Source organism: Lagenorhynchus albirostris, chromosome 11 (assembly GCF_949774975.1).
Source record: "Lagenorhynchus albirostris chromosome 11, mLagAlb1.1, whole genome shotgun sequence".
In the NCBI taxonomy this organism is placed as follows: domain Eukaryota; kingdom Metazoa; phylum Chordata; class Mammalia; order Artiodactyla; family Delphinidae; genus Lagenorhynchus; species Lagenorhynchus albirostris.
Window position 1 is genome coordinate 47,221,360 of NC_083105.1, and position 12,542 is coordinate 47,233,901.

The 12,542-nt window shown below is 37.2% G+C and overlaps 1 protein-coding gene across 3 annotated transcripts in view; it reads right to left on the reverse strand.

Annotated features, from left to right (window-relative positions):
- Nucleotides 1-12,542, reverse strand: part of RAB3IP (RAB3A interacting protein) — a 170,093-nt gene that overhangs the window by 16,797 nt on the left and 140,754 nt on the right. For 2 of the 3 annotated variants that reach the window (XM_060165369.1, XM_060165370.1), the window contains one exon: nucleotides 5,508-5,603. In XM_060165369.1, the coding sequence (XP_060021352.1) occupies nucleotides 5,508-5,603 (96 nt within the window). Of the gene's footprint in view, nucleotides 1-5,507; nucleotides 5,604-9,606; nucleotides 9,710-12,542 lie in introns of those variants that run through there. The other variant, XM_060165371.1, reaches the window with a different exon arrangement.

A 12,542-nucleotide genomic window follows, 5' to 3' on the forward strand; every position in this document is an offset into this window, starting at 1 on the left:
GTAAAAATACTAACACATCAATAATGTTGCAGTTTATAGGAATAACAGTTGAGAAACCTTAGAGCTTCCAATAAAAGTATTCACAAAATGATATTAAATGACAATTTTGTGCAGAGCAATCTAAAAAGGCAAATCAGAGTTAACCCTTTAATAAGATCATAACTTTTTAGTACCACAAATATGAAACTCTAGGTATTTAATTCCCCTTTATTCATATATCACTTATTCATCAAACACTTAGTCATGACACCTCTTCATGAGGTACTGTTCCAGGTGCTGATAATACACTGGGAAAAGAGACAAGGTCCCTGCTCTTAAGGAGCTTACATTCTGATTACACTCTAATAATCAAATAAAATATCTGAGTACAAATTCTGGATTTTATTCTAAATCCACTATGAAGCCTTATGGTTTTTTAAGGAAGAGAGTGACATGATCTTACTTGTACTTTAAAAAGCTTACTCTCCTGTATGGAATAATCCCTATAAAGAGTAAGAATAGACTGGAACAGTATACAGGGTGCTCAAGATAATCCCCCAGGATTTAAGAACATGTATTTTAGAACTTCAGTTTACAGTTCATGAGAAGGAAGGACGTGAGGGAAGGAGGAAGGAAGGAAGGAAATCAGCTTCAAAGACATTTAATCATTTGACAACAGAACCCTCACGAGGTCTGTTGACTGTTCAGGGGAGAGTAGAAGTTCTCCACACCAGAATTCCACGGTGGCACTCCCATTTGTCCATTTGCTCTTAGAGTACTGTAATGAACTGCAGCTTGAATGTGCCCATGAATGTGAGTTTACAGATTATATTATTTTAAATAAGAGAAGCTTTACTATCAATGCTTTATAATGAGATTAACTGTGAGAATATGCCATGCACAATTATGCTGGTTATCTTGTGTCAAAGTCTGTAAGAGCTATCAAATTTAATAATGAGGTAAGCATTTTTCTTTTAAAAATAACAAATGTTTCAGCTGTGCTAGATTTTTCTGTGATGTCGCTGTCAATAAAACACTACTTGACAGGTAGTTTCAAAATAATAAACATATCTATCTGACCCACCAAGATAAGTGACATTTAAACTACGAATGCAGAAGTAACTCGTGCTAAGGAGAGAATATTTGTTTAAATGTTTGGAAATGGACTCTGGTTTCATAAATAGCGGACTATGCAACTTGAAACAAACTTCCTACAGAGAACAATTTTTAAAAGTGGGACATTTTTTAAAAATGTGTTTGAAGACATTAGAGAGCTAACAAAAGAGTGAAGAATCAGGGGACCAAGATCCAGGAGAACAGGTAAATCCAGGAAAGTGAGCTGGGATTTGGGGTGACTTGTCCCCTAGAGATATAAGGGATACATTGAAAAGGTATAACATACATGTTATTGGAGTCCAAAAAGGAAAGAGAAAAGAGCTAGAATGAGGCAGGAGCAGTATCTAAAATGATAATTCATAGGTTTTAGCAAATTGACAAAAGACATCAAAGGATATATTCAAAAAAGTTTGAAAACTTTTCTATCACTCTCATTCTGAAACTGAAAAATGATATAAGTATCATCTATAAGAGAAGTCAGCAAACTTTCTAGAAAGGCCAGATAGTAAGAAGTTTGAGCTTTGTAAGCCATATGGTCTCTATTGTAACTACTCAACTCTGCTGCTGCAGTGTGAAAGCAGCCATAGACAGTAAAACAATGAGTGAGGTCATTCCAATAAAAATTCATGGGCACTGAAATATGAGCTTCATATAGTTTTCATATGTCACCAAATATTCCTCTTTTGATTTTTTTTTCCCCACCTCTTACCATTTGGAAATGTAAAAACCAATCTTGTCTCATTAGGCTGTACAAAAGTATATATAGGCCAGTTTTGCCCTGCAGGCTGTAGGCTGCAGACCTCTGATCTATACAAATATTCATGTCTGTATACTTACAAACTTTGAAAACAGAATTTTTTTCCTATCTGGTTAGCAGTGATTCAAATGAAGGGGATTTTCTTCTCTTTTTTTTAAAAAAGTGTTTAAACATCTTCTGATTAATTTGCAAAAACAATTTGTTGGTATTAGAGAAGACAAAAATTCACTAGAGAATGTTCTGGAAAAGCCTTCACATAACTGGCAATGGGACTGAAAATACAGTATAATGACTTATTACAGGAAAAGAAGTACTTGTTCCTTTTGGATCAGTGTATCTGTGAGTCAGCAGCAGCATTACATCTAAATTTTAAAAATGGAATTTAGACCAGACCTTCATCTGGATCATAAATTTAAAAGAAGATTTCAAAAACAAGGTAACATATTCAATCACACTGCTCTCACTAAATAAATATACACACACACAATATGTTTTAGTGAGAATAAAATATTTTTGTACTATTATAAAAAATTTAAGCATTTTTATTATCTCACTCTTTTTAAAACTTTTGTTTTATACTGTATGTAACATATTATATGTGTGTTAGTGTATGTGCATAATTTGTAAGTAAGTACATATGCTCTTAGAACAGTGTCTAGTACACAGGAAACTCTCAATAAATAGTAGGTATCTTTATCATAATGAAGGTCCATGCTCAAATTTGTCTCTGTGGCTTGAGACAAATGGAAGTTCCATTTATGACTTTCATAGCACTTAAAGCAAGATCAAGGTCATGAATCTGAGTCCCAACTTTGCTCCTTACTCTAATATGCCTCATTTTCTTCACAGACAAAATAACAATTTATACTATATGTGCCATATGGCATTGTTGAGAGAAAACTAAGCATATCATAGACATTTATTAAAACTGGCTGAAAAAATATAAAAACATCTTAAGACTACATATCTTTTTTTTCCATGTTAAATGTAGACTACTTTGTAAAGCATTCTTTCAACCAACTTCATTTTATATTTTACATTATCTCAAAATCTAAAATACTAGAAGAAAAAAATATATATATACATATATACACACACATACATAAAATTTTAGAGTCCTGTATTTGATACATTTAAGACTCACGTTTGCTAAATACAAAGTATAATTATATTCAAGATTATTCATCATTCATAATAAATTCCTAATCTGAGTTTACAAGTTTACCAAAATTGTACAAATTGAGTTTATTCAGAAAAATCTTTAATTCTTAAAAAAACTACAGACACATATACATAAAATGTAGGCAAAAACATCTTTTCATAAGACAATGGTAAACCGAAATCATGAAGGCACAACTGAGACCACAGAAAAACGTTTTGCCCTTTTTTTCTAAATTTGTATTGGTTTGAATACAACTTTCTTCATTACTGAAATCATCTTTAATCAGTGTAGTTTCTTTCCCAGAAAGTATACACAGTTAAGGCTATTAGCCATTGTTAGGTTGGGGATAAGTTACGGATCCCAAAACTATGTTTTTTAGATAACTTTTTCATTCACTGCATGAACTGCATTTCTGGTACTTCACATCCTACTATAGAGAGGGAAAAGTTTGTTTGTTCTCCTCCTACTTCATCTAACAAAATGCACATTTAAGTGCAGATGGATGGAAATAAGCAGGGTTAAAATTAAGGGCAGGCAGATAGGAAATCAAAATTAACGTAAGTAGCATAATATATTTGTTTGCTTATCTACTATCCATATATTATAAACATTTCTAACCAGACATTGCTGGAAGAAAAGTCTTATGTTTCCGAGTCCTTCTACATATAAAAATGTAACAAGTTACACAGCTCCTGTTCCAGATCTTTAACTTCCCACTACCTCTATGCTTAAATTTATCTTCCTCTCATCTCTGATAACTAGCTAACTAAACAAGAAAATAAGTTAGTTTTTAAATGTCCATGAAAGCAAATGACACCCAAAAAGACAGGGGAGAGGGCAAAGGGTTGTGGAGCAGATGGGGCACGGAAAGCCCATGTTTGAAAATATCTTCTGCAATATTACTTGTAATGATAGAAACTGTGGAATGTACACCTGATAGATTATGATTATCATTACATTCACTATGTAGTAACATGAAAAGATGTTATTTAAAGTACAAAATATATTAGGATTACAACTAGGTAAGCAAATACATACAGCTAAAACTAAAAAAGACTCTGCATATACAAAAATAACAAAAGGTAAAGAAATTTTTCCTCCAAAATCTTTTTTTTTTTTTTCTTTTGCGGTACGCGGGCCTCTCACTGTTGTGGCCTCTCTCGTTGCGGAGCACAGGCTCCAGAGGCGCAGGCTCAGCGGCCATGGCTCACGGGCCCAGCCGCTCCGCGGCATGTGGGATTTTCCCGGACCGGGGCACGAACCCGTGTCCCCTGCATCGGCAGGCGGCAAAATCTTTTTTTACATTAAAATTTTTAGGAACAAATTTTTAGGGAAAAAAGGAAAATACTGGTAAAGTGATAATGACACTAGTCATTCTAGTAACACATCAATGTTTTTAATAAGCAACTTCTGAAGGCTAAAGGTCTTATAACCTAAAGGTAGTGGTTCTTAACCAAGAATAATACCCTCTCCCCATCCTCCACAAGGATATTTAAAAGCTGTCAAAATGATGAGGGAGTATTACTAGAATTTGGGCTAAGTGTGATGGTTAACTTTGTGTGTCCAACTTGACTGGGCCACATACTTTAGTCAAACATTCTGCATGTTTCTGTGAAGATGCTTCTGGATGAGACTAACATCTGAATTGGTAAACTGAGTAAAGCAGACTGCCCTCCATAATGTGGGTGAGGCTCATCCAATCAGCTGAAGGCCTGTTAGAACAAAAAGGCTCATCCCCAAAGAGTAAGAGTATTCTTCCTGCCTTCAGACTCAAATTGAAACATTAGCTCTTCTTTGGTCTCAAGTCTGTCAGCCTTTGGACTCAAGACTGGAACTACACCATCATCTCTCCTGGGTCTCCAGCCTACCAACTCATCCTCCAGATTTTGGGACTTGCCAACCTCCATAACTGCATGAGTCAATTCCTTACATAAGTCTCTTTCTACATACATGTAAATGTATATATGTATATGCACACATCCTATTGGTTCTGTTTCTTGGAAAACCCTAATACACCAAGGATTCTAAATGTCCAGCAAAGTCAATGGCCCCCCTACTGAGAAACACTGCTTGAACTGGGTAGGAATTTTGATCCTGTGGCAGGCTGGAAATAAAGATGTGTGCCTTCTAACTTTCCTCAAATCATCCCCTATCAGAAGACTACCTCAAGGGTTTGCCATCTTTGTTACGGAATCATATAAAGATACTCTAAAGCAGCCCCTAAATAGTTGGTAAAATCAAAATTAAAATTTACCTCCTTTCTTTCCACATACACATTTTTAAACCACCTGATTCTGGTAACCCACAGTGTTTTTTTCTTTTCATATCATTTTAAGTTGTAGACTTTACATTTCTTAAAGATTTTATCTTTTTAGAGGACTTATAAATATGCATGAAGCTAAGCATATCTTTTTCAAGATTCCCTCATAAAACAAATCTATCAATATATAAAAATCATGACGTTGCTCTTGGCCAAGATGTAAACAGACCAACCTCAAATAGACTAGCTGTGAGTTCCTCCAATTCCTGTCCAAGTTGATCTCGTACTTTAGAAAGCCTCTCACACTCTTCATCTTTTAACTTCAGTTCCTATGAGAAATTGATCATTTTATTTTTTATTTCCAAAGTTCGAAGTTAGTTTCAGCAGACTATACAATTTTTATTAATAAAATTACAAAATATTAATACTGCCCCCACCTACAACATTCACACTGAAAGTGTTTATTTAGCACTTGCTATGTGGAAACAATCAGGCAAGTCTAAAATTACAAATAATTCTAACTCACATATTAAATTTTCATGTTTTTTCATAAAATATCCAAAGATTAAGTATAATTATTCATTACATGTGAAAATAAACAAATAACTTCATTCTTTTTTCCTTAACTTTTCTCTGAACATATTTATTTCTATCAACCAAGGAATTTCTTCAATTACACTGATTCATTTCAATAAATGTTCAGTGAAGTTTTTTCATGTTTACTTTAAAAATTGTTTACCTATAATTCCATGTACCATACTGCAATTAGCCTAAAATTTCCATTAGGAGACTATACCCATTTAACACTGCAACCAGAGGCAAACAATGTATATTACATTTAAAATTAAGAAGAATATTAATGACAAAAATCCTACATTTATACGTGACTCCTCAATAGGTCATAAATAGATGCTAAAAATTCCTTTATTAAGATGTTAAATATGCAATTTTATGTTACCCTAAATTTATCTTTCAAACTTAGAGATTAAAAAAAAATCCAAACTCTCTATATATCAGCCACAAATACAGTTATTCTTTAATTGTGGTGGCAGCATAGTTTTTGAATCCCCTGACAATTCCCGACAACCAAATATTCCAACTGGGATATCAGAAGAACCAAATGACTACATCTTCAACAAAACTAGGTAAAAGAAAATCCCAACATATCTTAGACCATGAGAAAATGTGGCTACACTGCCCAGACCACAGGATCAGTCACTGTGTGGAAGGGAGCAGCAGGAAGTGAAAGGGACTACAGAGATACTGTATAAAGCCTCAGAACCCAAAAATCATTACAAATGCCCCCAAAGCAGAGGACTATACCCTTGGTAAAAACTGGAAGAAAAAAATGTGAGAACAAATGGAGAAAAAGGGAAGGGTTTTCACAGGCTCCAAGTTAGAGATGAGTGCAAAAATCATACGCAGTACAGAGGCAGCTAACAGTACAGTGAAGCTCTAAACACTCAGGAATCTCAAAGCATCCAGCAAAGAGACCTTTCCAGAAGGACAGAGCCCCACCATAAGGGGAGAACTCTTGGAATATAAAATCAAATTGCAGGATGGGAATAATGGAGATAGCAAGAGAGAAGGTTCAGATATTAAAGGAGGAAGGAGTGGCAAGGTTCCAAAGGAAACAGATCACTAGAAGTATTATTAGGAAAAAAAAATATCTTAGGATGTAATGCTAAGCACTGAGACACTAGGCTGATGGAGAAAACCTTCTTTCACTTTCATGGGTTTTCTTGTTATTAATTAGTGCCTTTTCTTTTCAGTTTTAAAGAAGTCCTTTTACATTTCTTGTAAGGCTGGTATAATGGTGAACTCCTTTAGCTTTTACTTGTCTGGAAACCTGTTGATCTCTCCTTCAATTGTGAATGATAATCTTGCTGGGTAGAGTATTCTTGGCTGAAAGTTTTTTCCTTTCAGCACTTTGAATGTATCATGCCAGTCCCTTCTGGCCTGCAAAGTTTCTGCTGAAAAATCTGCTGATAAGTCTTTTGGGAGTTCCCTTGTATGTAACAAGCTGGTTTTCACTTGCTGATTTTGATATTCTCTTTAACTTTGGACATTTTGATTATAATATGTCTTGGTGTCTCTTTGAGCTCTTTTTTGGAACTCTCTGTGATTCCTGGACCTGGATACCTGTTTCCTTCCCCAGGTTGAGGAAGTTTTCAGCCATTATTTCTTCAAAAAGTTCTCTGCCCCCTCCTGTCTCCCTTCTCCTCTGGGACCCCTATAAAGTGAATGTTGTTCCACTTGATAGTGTTCCACAGGCCCCTTAAGCTACCTTCACTTTTTTTCATTCTTTTTGCTGCTCTATTTGGCTGAGTTCTACTGCCCTGTCTTCCAGATCACTGATGCTTTCTTCTTCTTCATCATCTTCTTCCTCTTGTTGAACCCCTCTAGTGTATTTTTCAGTTCTATTATTAGATTCTTTGGTTCTGTGACCTGTGTTTGGTACTTTCTTATATTTTCTCTCTCTCTGTTGAAGTTCCCACTATGTTCATCCATTCTTCTCCCAGGTTTGGTGAGACCATTATTTTGAACTCTTTATCAGGTAAATTACTTTTCTGTTTCATTAAGGTTATTTTCTGTGGTTTTACCTTGTTCTTTCATTTGGAATATATTTCTCTGTTTCCTAATTTTGACTCTCTGTGCTTGTTTCCATGTATTATGCAAAACAGCTCCCTTTCCCAGTCTTGGAGGAGTGGCCTCATTTAAAAAATGAACTTGGGCTTCCCTGGTGGCACAGTGGTTGAGAGTCCGCCTGCCGATGCAGAGGACATGGGTTCGTGCCCTGGTCCGGGAGGATCCCACATGCTGCAGAGCAGCTGGGCCCGTGGGCCATGGCCGCTGAGTCTGTGTGTCCAGAGCCTGTGCTCCACAACGGGAGAGGCCGCAACAGTGAGAGGCCCGCATACCGCAAAAAAAAAATAAAAAAATAAAAAATGAACTTTATTGTTCAAGTCCTAGCTCTTGGTTGCCTCTTGAACCTTTGTGACTATCTAGGCAGCCTGATTTATACTTGACAGGTCCCAGCTGTGAGGGTTTGCCAAGACCTGTCAGTGTTCCAAAGGGCGGGACCTTAATCAGCATCTAGTTTCAAGTTGATGAGAAGCCAGACCCTTAGGCAGCAGCTTTTAAAGTTTGAAAATATATACAGTCCCACAGGACCACAATTGAAAACCTCGCCAGCCTCCAGACCAGGTGATCTTGAGGTGTCCCCTTGGCAACAGTTGCAAAAATCAGGGCTCCAGACAAGTGCTCAAGCTCCTTTCTGGGAGGTACCTGCGAGCTGTAGCAAGACCAAGGGAGACAGCAAAGATGGCATCCCCTGGCTTACATTCCCTGAGAACATGCCATGCCCTTCAGAACAGGCTGAAGCTCCAGGACAAGTAAATAGGATTTTTCACAGGAAGACTGGGAGTGTGTTTCAGTCAGCTATCTATGCGATACCCTGGGGACGGTAGTCTGCCAAGAACTGTCTCTCCAACTGTTTCAGTCCCGTGGAGCCCCCAAAACACAAGCCCCCCTCTGGCCTCTAGAGCCAGGCATTCAAGGCTCTGTGTGGACTATGTGCACCCACTGGCTTTAGCAGGGCTGCAGGAGAGCAAGGTGGTGGCGTGTGCCCACTGGCTTTCCTGAGGCTGTGGGAGAGCACAGGGATGGAGAACACAAGCAAGGTAGTATGAGAGTGCAAAAATGGCACCTGCCAGTGCTTGCAAGATAGAGAATGCAAAAACAGAGCCTGCCAGCACTTCCATCCCCAGAGAGAGTCCCAATAAGCCCCTCCCGCTCTGGCGGATGCTTTAAGATTAGCAGATGAATCTCCTCACTTATGGTCTAGGCACTTTTCAAACTGCTGCTTTTGTGCTGGGTCCCAGGGTAAGAGAGTCTGCATGTGAGCCTTTAAGAGTGAAATCTCAGTTCCCTACAGCCTTTTGGGTCTCCTGGACATAAGCCCCGTTGGTTTTCAAAGCCAAACATTTTGGGGGCTCATCTGTCCAGTGCAGGTCCCAAGGTGCCTGATGTGGGGCACAAACCCCTTGCTTCTCAGGGAGAAGCTCTGTGTTTGTGAGATCCCCCCTGACTGTGGGTCAGCCGCACCAGGGGTGGGATTCCTGGTGAGACTGCATGTCTGCCTCTCCTACCTGTCTCTATGTGGCCTTTTTATCCTTTGTGTGGAGAAGCTGTTCAACTAGTTCTTTTTCAGAGGGAATTATTCCATATGTGGCTGTAGATCTGGTGTGTCCATGGAAGGAGGTGGGTTCAGGATCTTCCAACACCATCATCTTGAACCACCTTCTCAAGAAAACCTTGAACAAGGCTTACCTCTGAGAGACAGAAGTGGCTACACAGATACACCACCAACAACAGAAATTGAGACTGAGAGAGCTATCCTGGTTTATCCTACTCCTTCACAGGAATCTCTTCCTAATAATCCTGGGAAATCCAATTCATTTAAACATGAAAAACAAACAAACAGAAGATATGTGAAGTTACCATAATAAAAAAGTTAAACATAAAGCCAAGTCAACTATTGATACAAGGGAAAGGAAATCAGATAGGTATCAAATTTCAACAGCATTTTATGCTAGAAAACAATGGAATCACATTTTTAAGATACTCAAGGGAAAAAACTGTGAGTTGAGGATTTTATATCCAGCCAAAGTATCTGTCAAATGTCAGACCAGAGACAGAAAATTATAAAACTGTAAAACTTTAGAAAATATATCCCCCATGAGCCTGGCTGAGTTATCAAGCAGCAAATGAGTTTCATGTAATCAAGAAAAAACTGGAAAAAAAAAAAAAAAAACTGGAGAAGCTTTAACATTAAGAACTGGGCGTGAGAAGCAAATGTATTTAACTGTAGAACTACAACTAGAAGACGGGAATACACAAGAATGAAAAGACAAGCCACAGACTGGGAGAAAATATTTGCAGAAGACATCTGATAAAGGACTGTTAACCAAAATATACAAAGAATTCTTAGTTAGAAAACAATCTGATTTAAAAATGTGCAAAAGATCTGAACAGACACCTCACCAAAGATATACAAATGGCAAATAAGCATATGAAAAGACATTCCATATTACGTGTCATCAGGGAAATGCAAACGACAACAACGAGATTCCACCATACACCTATCAGAATGGCCAAAAACCAAAACACTGAGAACAGTATATACTGACAAGGATGGAGAGCAACACGAATTCTCATGCATTGCTGGTGGGAATACAAAATGGTACAGCCACTTTGGAAGACAGCTTGCAATTTTTTTACAAAACCAAACATACTGTTACCACACGATCCAGCAATCATACACCTTGGTATTTACCCAAAGGATATGAAAACTTGTATCTACACAAAAGCCTGCACATAGATGTTTACACATTCATAATTGCCAAAACTTGGAAGCAACCAAATATCCTTCAGTAAGTAAATGAATAATTAAACTTTTGTACATCCGAATAACGAATCATTACACAGCATTAAGTGGAAACGAGCTATCAAGCCATGAAAAGACATGGAGGAAAATAAATGCATGACTAAATAAAAGAATTCAATCTGAAAAGGCTACTTACTGTATGACTCCAACTACGTGACATTCTGAAAACGGGCAAACTATGGAGATGGTAAAAACATCAGTGGGCGGCCAGGGACTGAGGGGTAGGGAGGGATGAATAGGTAGAGAACAGAGGATTTTCAGGACAGTGAAACTGTTCCATATGATACTATAATGATAGATACACATTATTATATTTTTGTCAAAATCCACAGAATGTACAACACCAAGAGTGAACCCTAATGTAAACACTAAAGTAAATGGGGGATAATAACATGTCAATATAGGTTCAATAACAAATGTACCATTCTGGGGTGAGACGTTGATAGTGGGAGTGGCTATGCATATGTGGGGAAAGGGAATATATAGCAACTCTGTACTTTCCTCTCAATTTCTGCTATGAGCTTAAAATTGCTCTAAAAAAAGTCTGTTTTTTTTTAATGGGGATAAAGTTGAGAAAACAGTTACATAAATGTTATAAGTTTTAGAAACGTAAAAATAACACACACAAAAAAAACAACAACAGGGCTTCCCTGGTGGCGCAGTGGTTGGGGGTCCGCCTGCCGATGCAGGGGACGCAGGTTCGTGCCCTGGTCTGGGAGAATCCTGCATGCCGTGGAGCGGCTGGGTCCGTGGGCCATGGACGCTGAGCCTGCGCGTCCGGAGCCTGTGCTCCACAACAGGAGAGGCCGCAGCAGTGAGGGGTCCGCGTACAGAGAAAAAAAAAACCCAACAAAATAGGAGAAAGATGAAACTAAATTCACTAACTTCTTAAATATAAACTGGGAATAAAGGGATATAACTTGAGGCTCACAAATCAATTAGTATAAACCTAAACATATTTAACACCATAGAGATTAACATTAAGATAATACCTTTAACTAAAATTAAATGATAGAGGAGAAGGAAAGAAATAGTTACTAATTTTATGGTATTGCTTATAGTAGGGAACAAAGTCAGTACCTAAAGAAAGGCTAAGAGAAATTCTTTGATTAAAGGTAACAACTAGAATGGAAATCAAACCTTCCAAAATACCAAATAGGAAAAAAAGGAAGAGGGCACAAAGAAAACAGAGCACATAGTGAAAAGAATTGTATTCATAGAGTAGACATTTGAAAGCTATGTGACAGAAACAAGCCCCAATGCAGAATACTTATCAATAAATACAAACATGTGCAACTCACTTATTAAAAGAAAATGATTTTTAGATCGGCTAAAAAAGCAAAATCCATCTCTATTCTCTATACAAGAGACACACCTAAAACTAAGTGATTCATACAGATTAAAAATAAAAGGATGGATAGAAGTGCACTAAAAAATATAATACAAATAAAAACAAAACAGAGACCTCAATATTGATATCAGACTAGGCAGGGCAAAAGTCAGTAAAGTAGATAAAGGAAACTTCATAATGCTAAAGACTACAACACAAAATGGAATACTCTCAAATACAAAATACAAAAGTAGACCTAAATAAATAGGAAGAAAGACATATTATGTTCTTGAATAGAAAGTCATCATAAAGATGCCAATTCTCCCTGAGTTAATTTATAACTCTGTAAATACATACGTTTAATTCCAGATCCTTCTGAACTCTAAAATGTCACAATTTTATAATTATATATGAAAAGTCAATTCATTCAACATTTCCTACTATGTAGGTACTACAGTAATCCCTCAGGATACAAAACCAAGTAAGATA